Source organism: Vulpes lagopus, chromosome 5, assembly GCF_018345385.1.
Source record: "Vulpes lagopus strain Blue_001 chromosome 5, ASM1834538v1, whole genome shotgun sequence".
Lineage (NCBI taxonomy): Eukaryota > Metazoa > Chordata > Mammalia > Carnivora > Canidae > Vulpes > Vulpes lagopus.
The window spans coordinates 83,488,566-83,505,523 of NC_054828.1; the positions used below are offsets into that span (position 1 = coordinate 83,488,566).

The 16,958-nt window shown below is 38.5% G+C and overlaps 1 protein-coding gene across 2 annotated transcripts in view; it reads right to left on the minus strand.

The window, feature by feature from the left end:
* Positions 1–16,958, minus strand: part of EXOC6B (exocyst complex component 6B) — a 620,952-nt gene that overhangs the window by 149,480 nt on the left and 454,514 nt on the right. For both annotated transcript variants that reach the window (XM_041757049.1, XM_041757048.1), the window contains one exon: positions 7,215–7,288. In XM_041757049.1, the coding sequence (XP_041612983.1) occupies positions 7,215–7,288 (74 nt within the window). The remainder of the gene's footprint in view (positions 1–7,214; positions 7,289–16,958) is intronic.

Sequence of the window (16,958 nt, forward strand, 5' to 3'; positions counted from 1 at the left end):
TTTACAGAACCAGACCTAAAGGTGTTAGCTTTCCCCTGCTCAGGAACAGAAATTCTCTGCTGTCAGAGCTTCCTTTGAGGTTAAAGGAATCATTCTGAAGGTTATTGGTGTCTTTCAAAACAATTTGGGCAAATCAATTTTGTCACACAACAACCAGAACACCCTGCTTTCAAAAAACAAAGGATCACTTTTTCAAGTGTTTCAGGCTGACCATCTTATTTATGCCAGGCTGCCAAATCATTGCTACAAGTTCTTTGCTGAAAGCCTGTGTATCAGTGTATAACAGACTTTGCCTTGTCATGGGGATCTTGCCAGAAAGCTCTGCAGCTATCTCTCTAACTGACTGATATAGCATCAATATAAAATAAAATAAAATAAAAATCTAGACCTGGTGGCATCCAGGAAGGTCACCTGAAGAGAGATTTTGGGAAAAGAATGAAAAGGCTCTTTTATAAGCACAAGAATATGGGCCCCACAAGGGCAGGGACTCTATCTGATTCACTGTACTAACCATACCACTATACCCACAATAACAGAGCTAGACATAGTGTTCAATGAATGAGTGAATACTTTCTGATTAGGGAGGTCTGGACCTATATCCAAGTGTTCACTGTACCTATGTTAAAACATGGACTATGGTTTGCAGGAACCTTTAGTAACTCTGTATCAGCAAAGAGATCTGTGCAGGTAGTCTGATATTATTATTTTATCTTCTTCTAACCACCAAATGCCTTTGGGATATGACGACTCTAGATTTCATTTCTGAAATGACATCTAACCACATATACATGCAACCCACATATACATGCTACCACACCAGTGATGCTGACAATCTTTTCCAAGATAATGACTTAAACCATTCTTTCTGACCCCATCATCCACATCAGTTGTGGTAATGACATCTTCCAATTCCATGAGTTATCAAGTTGCTTGATTTCTGATGCTTGTGCAGATGACTCCCAGTTTTATAGGGCATTCTTTTATTCAAGATTATATATAATCTCAAGGTCAACAGAATACTTCAAGTGAGCATTCGGAAAGTATTTTTATTGACATTACTGATCCATTCACTTTACTGCTAGAGAATTTATGGATTTGCAAACCACTCTATCTTCCTCCACTAAGAACACCCTTTCACAAAAAGATTCCCTTACTCTCTCCACACCTCTCACTTTCTCTACCATGACTCCTTGGCAACTGCTCAGTAAATACTTGGGAAAACTATAGACCACCCCACCTCCAGAATCCCAGGTTACATTCCAGCAGGTTACAAATCAGTATTAAGTGGGAAATGGCTTTCTTTTTGTTAAATACAGCTTAGCCACTGTGATGAAAAAAAAAAAAAAAAAACCACACAGAAGACTGCCACCTGAGGCCTTGTAAGATGTGGGCCTGCTCTACCTTGACAGGTAAGGACCTGGGCTTCTTAGGTAGTCTCGTAGTTAGGGTTTATTTAGATTGGTTAGGGAGAAACATTTAAAGAGAAATTCTATTTACTATTTATCATTTTGTTATGTGCTATATCAGACAAATTTATATCAATGGGCATCCTATGGAGGTTAAAACATAAGTGGCTATTAAATAAAGCTAAGATTTTTCCACAAGAGGGGCACCTGGGATAGCTCAGTTGGTTAAGTATCTGCCTTTGGCTTAAGTCATGATGCCGAAGTCCTGGGACAGGGCCCAGCATCAGGCTCCCTGCTCTCCTTCTCCCGCTGCCCCTCACCCCCACTCCTGCTCATGCTCTCTTTCACTCTCAAATAAAGAAGTAAAATCTTAAAAAAAAAAAAAAAAAAGGAGAGAGATTTTTCCACAAGAGCCAAAGAGCAGTCAAGGGAGGATGTTCTTCGTGGTAATGTTGTTTGTTAGACTTGTGGGCAGGGCAAAAGAAAAAATTAGGCAGTTTGATTCCAAAACCAAAATTTCATTGAATAGGATCAAGTCAGGATGGGAAATAAGAAGAACAGTTCTACATAATTAGGTTCTGGAGTTGTTCTCCCGTTTGCATACCTGATGTTAGCTGACAGTACTGATTCACTTATATACCTCTAACAGGAATAACATCAGAATTTGTTCAACATCTCCTAAGAAATATACAATTATTTCTCTCAGGTCCTATAGTTGTTTTTAAGGCAAGTTAAGTGCCTGCAATGGAAATGCACTGTGTTTACTTCAGACTGAAGGTTTAGAAATTGGGGAATAACTGGCCTAGGGGGAATGTCACTAGCTCCATCTAAAAAAAGCCTTAGATATCTTGGGATGGCTTTGCTGTGTAAGAGTTGTTGCCAACAAGCTCCATTCAGGAGATCTGATGCAATGTCACAACCTAGTTCATTCAGCTCTATAGACAGCATATCGGAAGTAAATAACAGTCAAGGCCAAGGAAGAGAAAGTAATGTTACTCAAGAAAAGAACCCACTCAAACTTTTCCTGTTGGTCAAATATGTAAGGCGAACAGCCATAAATTAAATGAGTAATGTAAATAATTAATTAATCTGGGGAAATTAAGATTCTCTCATAATGAATGTGAATAACAGATGTGTGAAATATTTCAGACTGGCCCACAATAAGCGGTATTTGATGAGAAGTGTAGGACATTAAAAAAAAAAAGATGTCCATAAGGAAGCCGAACAGTAAAAGTGAGGAATGAAGGAGAGAAATTAAGAAATGGGGGTTTAAAGAGATGACTCTAATAGTTCACAGAAGGAAAGATAGTTGAAACCTTAATTAAACCAATCCACATCTGTTTTTAAACAGAACTTAACACTAGCTATTTTCTATGCTTAAGACACTTTCCTCCCTCACTAATACCTAACTTTCTTTCAGTTTAACTTTCTACTTTTTAAATGAAATATTTTATAACTACGTAGGCTCACAAAGATTTCTCCTATTCTAAGGCCTCTTCCTGTATCCATAGACACATTATTTGTATAAAGAAAGGTCTTCTATCCCAATCAGAGGATAAGCTGAGGTTGATTTTCCCAGTCTTTGACTCTGGGCTGGCCCTGTAGCCAGTATTAGCCAACAGAATGTGGTGGGAACGATGGCTTGCTATGTCCGAGTGTAGACCTCAAGTGGTCTGCACATTTCCCTTTGCTCTCTTGGAACCTACCGATATGCCATGTGATTAGGCCTGGGTCAGGCAGCTGGATGACAAGATCATCACATGGAGCAGAGAAAAGTCAGTCTGGCTAAGGCATCCTAGACCAGGCAGTTCCTAGCCAATCTAGTACTCGACCTCAAGGTATGAGTAAGCCCACTGAACCCATCCAAATTACCAATCTGCAGAAACATGAGATAAATACATGGTTCTTCTACTAAGATAATACATTTCAGGGTGCTTTTTTAATGAGCAAAACACACTGAAATAACTGAACCATACACAATGGCTTGATCCTTCCAATGTAATACTTATTATAGTATGACTTGTATTAAAATTAAGTATTTGGTGATCACCTATTTGCTCCTGGAGGACACAAACTGTAGTATATACACTATATATATATACTGTACTTATACACTGTATATATATATATATAGTAGTATATATACTGTATATGTATTAAGTATTTGGTGATCACCTATTTGCTCCTGGAGGACACAAACTGTAGTATATACACTATATATATATATATATATATATATATACTGTACTTATACACTGTATATATATATAGTAGTATATATACTGTATATGTATATGTGTATACAGACTATTGTACATACAGTATATATACTACAGTATATAAATATATATCAGTGTATATCAGTGTATATACAGTATATGTGTATATATATATATATATATATATATACACACATATACTGTGTACTCCCACAGCACCTGGGTTGTGCTTTGTTCAAAGCAGACACTCAGAATGTGATAAAATAAGCCGAAGTGAAAATCAAGTGAAGTTCAAATTCTAATGTTCATCAGCAGCATCTACTTAATTTTTAACAAGAGAAGAAAAATACAAGCCAAAGCACTGTTAAAGAATCAAATCACTGCTGAGAATCTACTATTGGCCTTGTATTGTAATTCCCATTATGAAGCATTAAGGGTTGGCAATTACTAGTACTTGGGAGTGTACATGTCACTTCAAGATCATTAATAAGCAAGCCCTCTAAGTTGTCCTTGTCAAAAGTTAACATTAACCCAAATTTGGATTTTGATAAAAATTTGCACATATATTTGACGTGAATGTGAAGTTGTATACTATAATCCTAATTTCACGAACTTAGAAGTTTAGAAAGCATAAAGTGGCAAAGGAGATTTTGATTTGTACTAATTCACATTATGAACAGTAGGCTTTCTAAGTGCAAAAGTCTGACACATGAGATAAATATGTTCACGTGCTTAACTATAAAGCACTCTACACGTGTAAAGTATCATGAAAGCCTGTACATTCAAAATGTCATTTCATTATTTCTTACTGAGAATAGACAGGGCAGGTGGGAAAGGATGAATAGTGTTGCTGTCCATATCTAATTTGCTTCCTAACTGAATTTCCATAGCTTTTAAATGACACTCTGCTATTACAGTCTATACAGAGATGATCTCATCAAATATTGTTTTGATTATTTTAAAAATTATCATTCACTAAATAGTTCTGACACACTCTAAAGCAAGAGAACATGAAAGTATAATCAGAATGAGTATGCTCATAAACCAGTGAGGCAAACACAGTCAATGACTGTAAAAGAATCCCCTGCAACTGTGGTGTCCTGCATGGGTGTATACGCTATAACCTGCTCTAACTTTAACTCCTTCCTTTAACTTCTGCCTTGCCTGTTTAATATTTTTATCTCAGACTAAGAAGGGACATGATAATGAAATCAGTTACTAAGCTAGAAAACTGAATCAGGACCTAAAGAGGTTGGGACCAGCTGGAATGATAAAAATCTATGCTGGTAATAGTATGAAAGAAAGATTAAACCAACTGTAGAAGGACTACATGAAGAATGCGTAACAATGCTACACGTGACAAAGACTCAATTACTTGCAGGGAGGATGCTCAATAAATCAGAAGAAGCCTGTCCCCCAAGGTTCTCTCCTTATGGTTTGAACATTTCCATAGTTCAGAAGAAGTCTCCTTTTAAAAAGATGCTCATTTAAAATAAGTTATGAGAATGACAAGGAGGAACTGCAAAGGGATTAATATTTGCAGCATGGGATGTGGAGAGATCATTTTTCTCACAATGATTCAATCTATATGAAGTCTGCTGCTAATGAGCCACAGCCTGAGAGCTGAGGAAGTTTTTCAAATGATCCAGGTGAGAAAAACTTTAAGCTATTTTAACAGAGACAGCTATACCTAGAAATTAGGTGATAGATTCAATAGGAAGAGGCAGATTCTTCTTATTCGTACAATTTTGAAGTTTTGGTTTCTCCTGCTAAAACATCATAAAAGGAACTCTGAGAACAGAAATGTAACAGCAAACAGGAACTTAAGCATAAGCAACAGTCTCACTGAGAGCTCCCAAGTATTTGAGCATTCATCCACGGCTCAGATCCACCTTATTTTGGCTGTGCTTTCTAACTTACTCCCTTAGTTAACATTTTCTGTGACCACTAGTTGCTTTCCATAGGGACCAAAACCACAGACTAGAGGAATGACCAAGTTTCCTTCTAATGAATAGCGAGAAAGGAAAAAATTTTCCTTGGATATGTCTCTCCAGTGAAATTCAGTTCTGCTTTCCAAGAAAAGCCAATTGGCTCAGAAGCGTCTCAGAAGAAACGGGAGAAAAGTCCAACAGATAACCCTTCCACAAAACCCCAAAGCAAAATCCCAATCTTTCAGCTTCACATCAGCCAAAGGGTTAAAACCTGTCCCCATTGAGTTGCTGAATCCACAGGTGGAAGGTCATAAGTGTGGAAAGAGATACTCACAGCTCCATTTGTGACCATGCTGGGAAAGCCTTTATGTGTAAGAGAACCCCCACCTCGGCCCCCAAATATTAAGTTGACACACGTTTCTGGGACGCGGCCTGAATCCTCAAACTTTGGCGGGTCTACAGAGACACAATTTTCTGTTTTCTGCTTAATAGGGCTTTCCAGAATTGTCATCAGATGACAGATTACACCACTCATCCACAAGGATTCAAGGGTAGCTCAGGCCATCCATTATGGGTTAAAAGCTGTTCCAGCATGAATCAAGTCACAGTGGTAAGGAGACTACCAATACAAGGGGTCCTATAGCTTTAAGAAATACTCTGGGCATCTAAAAGTTTTCAGAATGCAAACTATGTCAGCTCTGAAAACAAGAGGCACTGCATCATTATGGCAGGAGAAACAAAGCCAGCCCCTTTTTTAAAACAGACAAAAAAAAAAAAAGATTGTTTTAATAGGAGAGAAGCATCAGTCATTGATTCTTACTTCATTCACACTTTCTATCCAACCCCATCCATCTTCAGAGTGAAGAGATGACAGAGCCCAGTGAACTCTCTCCCTCTTTTGGCCCCCGCCCATCGTATTCCTCTCCACCCAAACCACCAAGGCCTACCAACCTACCCATTTCAATCCGCAAACAACGGCCCTACAAAAAGACTCTTTCCACCTGATGGGCTTGCGATGCTCAGGTACGCCCAAGGACCAGCTTTCATCAACAGCACTCAAATGGGGTTGCCCGTCAGGTTAGCATGACTGGTTGGGGCCTTTGCTAATCGTCTTCTAAAACCACCACTTAGTCACTCATGGCTAACCACATTCTACGAAGGAGGAGATGGGAAGACTGAAGGCAACAGAAAAAAAGTCAACAGGCCAAACCAACAAGCCAGAATGTCAAATATTTCATTTTTCTTAAATGTTACTGCCCACATTATCTGCAAACAAAAGTCCTCCGGGCAGGCAGTGCCTGCATCAGTGCACCTGCTCCGCATTGGTTTCCCTGAGTTATCTTTTTGCTGTGTCTGCAGAAGCCATCTATAGCACAATGGATCACATCACTTGAGGGTCACTTGAGTCCCTCTACTCTCTGGGTCCCTCCTCCCACCTCCTGTCTTCCCTTCCACCCACAAAACCTTTAACTCCACCATAGCTAAGGATCCCAGATAGCTAAATAAAAGAGGTGGCCTCAAACACAGGGAAAAACCCTTAGGTCTCCAGTGTGAATCGCCAACGCCAAGCCCCCTCCCCTCCCCTTTTCCTTAAGACCTGATGGTCTTCAGTCACACATCTTAAAAGAAAAACAAAAAACAAAAACACAAAGACTTACTTGTCTCAAGTCGATGAAGGCCAACTGCAGCGTGTCCTCCTGGAACCCAGGCACCGGGCCGGATCTGGCAAACTCTGTGGGAAAGAAAAGAGGATAAAAAGCGCCTTTAACTAACCATGGACAGGGAGATTGGCAGACGGATGACAGGGAAGACAAGAGAGGCTGGGGGAGAGGAGGACCAAGCTTCTAAGGAGTCATGTCTTTCTGCCTTCAGCTTCTTTGTGTGCCCTTCAAAATTCGTGTCATCAAAACACCATTAATTCCAGCATCCTGACAGCAAGGAAACTGTACTAATTCGACCTGAAATTTATTCCCATGAGCCGCGCTGGGCTTCAGAGTATTTGTTTTGTGAATGGACAAACAACTTGCAAAGGAGGAGGGGGTGGGGGAGAGAAAAAAGTTTTTCCTCTCAACACAATAAAATCTTCAGCTGTGAAACTCTTTTCAGTTCCGAAAGCTATTTATATTTCAGATCGCTGAAGGAATTCTCTCATTTCACGCCTGTCACCTCATCCCCCGAGCATTTATCAAAAAATATTCCCTGCCACATCATTAATTATTCCTTCACTGATTATTTGTATTATCTCATGACTGCATTATTGCCAACACACACACACACACACACACACACACACACACCCAGCAGAAGCTGTCCTGATCCACTGCTTGGCTCTTGGGCAAAGGAGTATTTGTAGATATGAAAAGGCCCATCTAAATAAATCTCATGGCAAAAGCTTAGGGAACATTTGCACATGTCCATCCTATGAATGTATTCTTGTATTCTTTGTCCTTGACTTCTAATTCTTTTCCCTTCTCGAAAATTCTTTCTCTTCCCTCTATCCAAATTTAGTCTTAGGTCAAAGAGACCACATGAATGCTATTTGCAACTTACAGTAGCGCCTTGGGTACCTGCTCGGTTTATGACACTGGCTTTCTACATCGTTAACAAGAAGATCACTGTGCGGGGCTATAGGGACAAACTTGTAACAGTTAAGAATGTCAAGTTTTATCGTCCCTAAGCCCTGCTTATTATGAAATCAAAAGGTCTCATTTAAGTTCCCTACACACACACACACACAGAAAATTCAAGAGTTGGACAGTTACTATGTCTTAGCTTCTCTCTCAAAAGCCCAAGTGTGATGGACACTTAACATCAATTTACTATTTACCTCAAAAACAACTCGAGTGTTGGCTCAAAGCAAATATGAAAAGGAATGTTTTCCTTTCAATTATGTTTTTCTCCAGGAATGAATTTAAGAAATTCTACAGACCTGGTATACTTTTCTTTTGAAATTAAATAAGATCCATCAAGGTTTTTGCATAAACGCCTGGAAAATTACTTGTAGCATCCAGTAGCAGGAAAGATTTAAATGATGATTGGTGAACAATTATAGGAATTCCTGTTTTTAAAAAATATTTTCCATCTGGGGCTTCTTAGAATATAATAGGTTTTCATAATGTCCTTGCCCCACTTAAAAATAATGCTGACAAGCTAAGTTGCAGGGATTATGGAAACCTCATGTGAAATGAAATTGAATACAATTTATTAAACTAATAGAGAGCACAAATGATTCTACAACTGTACAGAAAATATTATTTTAGACATTTCAATAAAAACGACTGTTGTAAGTGGAAGGAGATAAACTCTATTTAGCACGATTAGCAGCGCTAGATTTCTAATTGCTTTGAAAAGGAAGTTCAAATGCCATTTGTAAATGAATTCTATCAAATTACAGCCCAAACGATTCAAGTTTTAAAAAAGCAAAATTTACAACTGTTACACATTCTTGATGAGGGCCATGTTAATAGAAAGCCTGACATAACCCATCCTTTGTATCTTACAACTGCCATTACGCATGCTAACCTTGGAGATAGCAGCTGCTCAAGTCAGATGTACAATTTTCCCATACTCTGTTCTTACAGAAAACAGTTCTTTGAATCATGGCCACAGCCACTCTTTCTGACAGCCTTGATTGTCAGTGGTCGGTTTAAATAAGCTTCCTAGTGCCTGATGGGTTGCATCCAAGGTCGGTATAGTCTTCCTCTATTGCTCCTGCATGAGTGGAGGCTATGTTGCATCATTTGAGGTAATGAAGTCCTTTCTGTTAGTAGGAATCTTTCTTGAGTCAAAAGTAGCAGCTATCAAGGTGTTCTGCTTACCTATACATGTCCAACTTAACAGGATTACCCTCTGATACGTATTTTAAATGCTTGGGAGCTGGCTACACATTCTCACATCTCCTTGAGCATGCTCCCTGAGGCGAAAGGATAACACTGCTGAAACCACACAGATTCCTGGGTGTGATACATATTTAGTTTTCAGAGTCTCACTTTATGGGCCTCATTTTTATGACCACTGAATCTTCCAGGTTCCCAGAGGACACTGTGGCCTTTCAGATTTGATTCTCCTTTTATAAATCAGTGAATTAAAGAAGGATAACTGCATCAAGGAATGGCAAAGAGACTGACTTCACATACAGTTTATGGAAATGTCTAATTACTGTATTTTCAGCTTCATGTTTATATTTTTTTCTCATTGTTTTATGTATATAATTCTTGTCTTCCCATGTGGATAAGTAAACTCCTTAAGGAAAAGGACCATATCACTGAACCTAACAAGTATTTAAAATAGTAGTTGTTTAACAAATACTCATATATTAATTAAATAAGTTACAAAAACAGAAAGATTTGTTAATCACACATACTCTTCACTACCAATGAAGATCTTTGGATTGCAATAGGCAATGTGTCCTTAACATGAGTATCAATAAGCAGGCTTTAGGAATTTATGAGCTCCTTAGAATTGGTACACAATGATTAAGGGGATGGGTTTTGAGTTAATAAATATTAGAGTCTGAACCCAAGATATTGGGTCTATGGGCACGGGAAAATTACTTAATCTCCTTAAAGCTTCAATGTCTTTTTCTCAAAAATGAAGAAAACAGTGCATTCCTTATAGTACTACTATAAGGATTAAATGAAATAACACATATAAAGCAGTTGGCAGAGTGCCTGGCATATCATAATTGATTATCATTACAATTAGTTTTTTGTGTGAACATACAGTTCTCTGGGAAGAAGGTTCATAGCTTTCACTGAATTCTCAGAGGGCTGGTGACCAAACAAAAGTTAGTGAGAAACACTGTTATATATCCAGGACAAAACATTAGAACTAATTCAGCTACCATTCAGTGATGAGTTAGTGAGTTGACACTGCAAATTTATCTATAGGCAAACATTTAAGTCTTTCACTTAAAAGAAGTTGATATGACTAATTAACAGTACATTAGCCACAACACAGTAATTTTTATTGGTGTTATTTAAAAATTGCAATAAATGCATAAAATAGATATCCTGTAATTTTCTGATGCAATATGCCTTTAAAAACATGGCTGTTCTAGAGTCCATTCTTTAGATATATGAAAAGTGCTAATAGCATAAGAAACTGTGACTATTCTAAATAAATGAGCATTTGTGTACAGTCTGACTCCAACTATATAAAATATAACATGCATAGAAAACACAACAGTAAGTACTCATCTCACAATGTTAACTGAGGCTGTTACAGAAAGAAAGATTACAAGAGGGCTTTATTCCTCTTTACATTTTAAATGAGTACAGACCACTTTCATAATCAAAAAAAAAGGAAACAACACGCACACATGCACACAAACCAAAATTAGGTGCTGATTTAGTCATACTTTGTCTAGTAATGAGAGAGATAACTTGTTCAAGATTTAGCATTACGGGCAACTGGGATTGGTCTGCACACCCAAATTCCCAGATGCTGCTTGACAGAAAGAGAAGACTCTAGGTTGGTGGGGGGCAAAAAGCCCCAGTCTATATAATAGGCTGACGCTTATACAAATTGACGCCTACACATAAACATAAGAAGCGTCTCTTTAGCGTCACAAATGGAAACTTTCCTTTTTTGAAATCATAAAAAGGGGTACAAGTATGCAATTGTCACTGAGTGGAACCAATGTACATATGGGGCACAAGAAACAAGTCCCTTTCTGGACTTGTCTCTGGATTCCAAGATCTGTAGCAGGTTTGCAGTCTCCTAAGTGTTTGTTTCCAACACCAGTGTTTTCCAAAGCCTGGAGTTCTATAGAGTAGCCTCAGCATTGCAAGACTAGCAGGTGCTTGCTCTATTACACACAGACCCAAACCCAGACCTTTGACCAGCGTGTGTTACTCAGGGACCAAGTCAAGGTCCCAATGAGGCTGGCAGGAAAGCTCCCTCTTCATACCTTGGTTCAGATTAGTGGAGCCCAGGACTATCACTGACACATTTTGCAGAGAGCTTTGCTCTGCCTGGCAGCTCTTTCCTGCCCTTATGCCACCACAGGAGGGACTCTTAGAGTTGAAGCTGCTATGGGGGCTTGGCTCCAAGAATCGATTTGCAAATGTGAAAAATCTTTTGGTGAGGAAACTGTCAACTCACTGAAGTTTATAAAGAAAATATTTTTATTAAAAAAATGAAAAGGAGGTGTAAAAGTTACAGAAAAGAAGGCTTATTGTTAAGTGAAGGTACAGCAGGGAAATTAAATCACACACAAAAAGCATTTTACTTATTTCTCTACATTCTCATACACACTTCAATTTAGGAGGTTTGGCAATCATTTTATTTTATTTTATTTTTATTTTTTTGGCAATCATTTTAAAAAACAGTATTAATTTATGAAAAATATTCTGTAGGTTTACACTCCTAATAATCTTCACATTATAATAACATAAAATTACCGAAAGAGATTAAGTAAGGATTCCATTAATTTTAAAATGCTTTCTAGATGTCTTGACGGCTGATCTTATAAATTAACTAACACTGTCACTTAGAGGGAGAAGGAAAAAAAACTTTAAAAACTTGAAAATTATCCAGTACATTCACTTTTGGCTGAAGAAATAAAAATTTTATAAACACCCTAGAACACTAATTAGAATAAAATGGTAGAGTCAGATTAGAAGGAGCTTTGAGGAGTCAAAATGACTGTCTTAGTCTATAATCTGTATATCTAGATAGGACATCTGGGAGTTTATCAAAAGCAAGTTGTGAGAAACAGAAAATAAAATTAGTTCTTCATAGGAGAACTAATCATGTTTTTAAGGGTCTACTGAGTCACAAAACTGCAGATCTATATTATGCAAATTGCCCATGGAACAAGCATAATTAAAAAAAAAAGATGAGCAGCAAGGTAACATTTATTTCAGAAAAGCAAAACTAGTACAATATCTGATAAATAGGTAATACAGCAATTGTTGGAGAAAACCATAATTGTTTTAAAAAAGAGGAAGTTGAAAAGACAGTGGACAAAACGTTAACCAGAGGTCCCTGGATACTATCATTTACTTTTGCTCCCAGTGAATTCCAGGTCACTGGGATGGGTAAGATACTATCACCAGCCCTCACTGAAGGGATTCAAGGTTTCGTTCTGGCCAAAATGCCAGGTGAGAAAGAAAACTTAGTATCCAGGAGCCCAAAGTATGCTGGCTACTTGTTTATTTCTTAAGATCATGTCAGGTCACATGTGTTTTTTGTGGGATTGAAAAAATAAAAGCCACTGTTGCTGTATTAACATAATGGTTTCCTGGTATCTGGCTCCCTGGAGCCGCAGGTAAGGCGTGTGGCAGACTACGAAGTATGGCCCTGGGGAAGCTAACCCCTTCTTGCATCACTTCACAGTGGCTCGGCTAAGCTAATTACAGAGAGGAGCTGATAGACTCCGCAGGGAATTCTCTCAGGGCCCTGCTGGTCAGAGAAAGGTCGGCCAGAGCATAAGGAAGTTAAGAACGAAAGAGACAGCTATCAAGGAAGCAAGGAAGAGACAGGAAAAGGGGGATGGGAGAAAAAAACACCTTGGAGATGCAGCTGACTATACGTGTCTAAGTGTGCTCACACGGACATGTGATCATGTGAAACAGACACCTTTATTTAGCCAGGGTATGGCTCTGTGCTGCACGTCATTCTCTGCTTTTCCATACCTTAAGTTTGCAACTCACTATGTCTCCCTCCCCAAAAAGGGCAGAGGGGAGCACAGGCTAACTCAAAGTTCTGTGGAGAAATCTGATTAAAAGTGATGATACTAAAATCCGATTGCAAATGCCAAAGAGCACTATAGACTTACAAATTACTATTAATGTTTAATTTTCTAAGTTCAATTCTCCAAGCTCCTTCTGCTGAGAGACCACTGAAAACTGGGACAGATAAATGTGACTTTTTAATCAATAAATAATTAATCTAAAAAAAAGAATTAATCTCCTGTAAGCGAGGAAATGGCCTCCAGCAAGAAGGAACTGCCACGCTGCTGCTAAAAGGCCAATCACTCTCCACCTGGCTGTCCCCATCCGGTACCACTGAGGGGAAAGAGGGTCCTGGCACTTTCAGTGATGGATGTCAGTGACAGCACACATTCCTAGAAAATCAGAGGAGCTGATTTCTACTTCTTATATAACATACAAGAGGAATCCATAAACAGTTTAATGAAATTAGTTAGCTGAATCTAGCAAACTTGAAAACAATTCTGTTCAAGATTTAAAAGACAGAGATGAAGGGTGCCTGGGTGGCTCAGCGGTTGAGCGTCTGCCTTTGGCTCAGGTCGTGATCCTGGAGTCTGAGGATCGAGTCCCACATCAGGCTCCCGGCATGGAGCCTGCTTCTCCCTCTGCCTGTGTCTCTGCTTCCCTCTTTCTGTGTCTTTCATGAATAAATAAATAAAATCTTTTAAAGAAAAAAAAGACCGAGATGATGTAAATTCCTACCATTTCAAGGAGTCCAGGGGGGCACTGGTGCATTTATGGAAATAAAGTGCTATTTTTTTCTCTGAAGAAATAATGTTTTAAATGATGGATAAGAATACTTCGCAGCACTCACTAAATTCAACAGAGGAACTTTCGCATCGTGTGCTTCTTTGCAGAGGAAGACAGGTTGGGGCAGGTCAAGACAGTAACAAGTGACTGAATAGAATCATGCCACGTGGCAGTGGACTTCACCTTAAAATTCCAAAGAAAAATAACAGCCACAAACAGAACAAAAGGTGAGCTAGGACTTGAGTCTACAACCTACCATCCTAAAGCTGAAGGGAGCATATATAACTACAGAGGACTCCTATAGATGAGAAAATTAAGGCCCGAAAGGTTAAGTCAGTGACCTAGTTAGAATCTGATCCTTCTAAGTCTGTCCTTCTATTATTTCAATATTCATTCCCCACCTGGAATGTCTAAAAACAAATATCCACTTTACATGTTCCTTTATATGCATATTAAATATTCCTTTCCATTTAGTTAGGAATAATAGAATCATAAAAATATACAGATCTGTACAAAGTTATAATTTCCCTCTGAAGCTCCTGAATGCTTTACAATTTTGCAAAATAAAGGCCGATTTCATAATATATCTTTTAAAATTATGGTGAAAAGAAGCTTCTCCTAATTAGCAATCAGCAGTGCTTCTGTGTATAATCTCTGGAAAGCCCACCTCTCTCTCTCTCATGGTAGAGAGAGAGAGGTGGGCTTCCTGAGAGATGAGAAAGACTAGTGCTCTGAAGTAGTAAGTTTATATCCTTGACATTTTTACTATGCTTTTAAGGACTTAATTTTATCCATGTGTCTGTTCAGTGCTGATTATTCTGCTCTACGAACATATACACAAAGCTGTGGCTATCTGAAATTTTACAGAAGGATTTGGAGAAGGATGCTGCAGGTCATTTAACCTAACAGTGAAAATCAATTTTCTAGAAAAACCACTGTGCAAATAGAAACATAAGCCCCATGTGTAATTTCAGAATTTCTAGTAGACACATTAAAAACACAAAAGTATTAATTTTAAAATTGATAATGTATCTTGTTTGACCCAATATATATAAAATACTTCAATTTTAACATGAAAACTACTATTTTAGGGGTGCTTTGATGGCTCAGTCAGTTATGTGTCTGCCTTCAGCTCAGATCATGATCTCAGGGTCCTGGGATTGAGCCCCGCATTGGGCTCTCTGCTCAGCAGGGAGTCTGCCTCTCCCTCTGTATTCTTTCTCTCTCTCTGTCAAATAAATTAATAAATAAAATCTTAAACCTATGAAACTAATATTTTAAAATTTTCATATTTGGGGCACCTGCCTGCCTCAATTGGTAGAGCATGTGACTCTTGATCTGAGTTGTTATAAGTTCAAGCCCCACATTGGGCATGATGTCTACTTAAAAATATATATATATTCTTTTTTTTTTTCAGAATTCAGTATGTATTTTACATTTACAGCACATTTCATTTCTGACTAGCTACATTTCAAACGTTTAAATGGCCCACTGGAGGCTGGTAGTTATAGCACTGGACATCACATCTTTAAATAATGTGAACTGTAATGAATGTAAATTAAAATTAATTGTGCCAGCCACTCTGGAAAACTGTGTGGAGGTTTCTCAAAGAGTTAAATAAATCTGCCCTATGACCCAGCAATTGCACTGCTGGGGATTTACCCCAAAGATACAGATGCAATGAAATGCTGGGACACCTGCACCCCGATGTTTATAGCAGCAATGGCCACAATAGCCAAACTGTGGAAGGAGCCTCGGTGTCCACCGAAAGATGAATGGGTAAGGAAGATGTGGTCTATATATACAATGGAATATTACTCAGCCATTAGAAACGACAAATACCCACTATTTGCTTCAACGTGGAGGAACCTGGAGGGTATTATGCTGAGTGAAATAAGTCAATCGGAAAAGGACAAACATTATATGGTCTCATTCATTTGGGTAATATAAAAATTAGTGAAAGGGAATAAACGGAAAGGAGAGAAAATAAGTGAAAATATCAGTGAGGGTGACAAAACCTGAGAGATCCCTAACTCTGGGAAATGAACAAGGGGTAGTGGAAGGGGAGGTGAGTGGGGGGTTGGGGTGACTGGGTGATGGGCACTGAGGGGGGCACTTGGCGGTATGAGCACTGGGTGTTATGCTATACGTTGGCAAACTGAACTCCAATAAAAAAATAATAATTCAAAAAAATTAATTGTGCCAAGGGGCACCTGGATGGTTCAGTTGGTTAAGTGTCTGATTCTAGGTTTTGGGTCAGGTCATAATCTTGGGGTGGAGGGATCCAGTCCCGTATTGGGCTCCACACTCAGTGGGGAGTCTGCTTGTGGTTCTCTCCCCTTCTCTTTCTGTCCCTCCCCAGCTCACATTCTCTCTGTCTTTAAAAAATAAATAAATCTTTAAAAAAATTAATTGTGCTTGGGATGCCTGGGTGGCTCAGCAGTTGAGCATCTGCCTTTGGCTCAGGGCATGATCCCAGTTCAGGGATCGAGCCCCACATCAGGTTCCCTGTGAGGAGGTGTTTCTCTTTCTGCCTGGGTCTCTGCCTCTGTGTCTCTCATGAATAAATTTTAAAAAATTAGTTGTGCCAAGAATGACTTCAGATTTTGAAATGACAAAGAATGAGCATTCCGAAAATTTATAGCAGTATGAGTTCTATTTTCTACATTGGCTACGAAATTATGATTGAAAAAAATGTCCATGATGTTACACAATGGTTTCTACTCAGCTCATATTATAAATGTATGTTGCCCTCAGAAAGCAATATACTTTTTATATGCTTCACCTTGCCTGCTAATACATTTTTTTCTAATACATTTTTATATTACCTCTCTATTAATCTGGATACTTATATACTAAAATCCTGATACTTGTATTCTTACCTTTCTTCTCTTCAAACCATTTTCTCTTTCTTACACAGTTGTACCCCCTTATCTG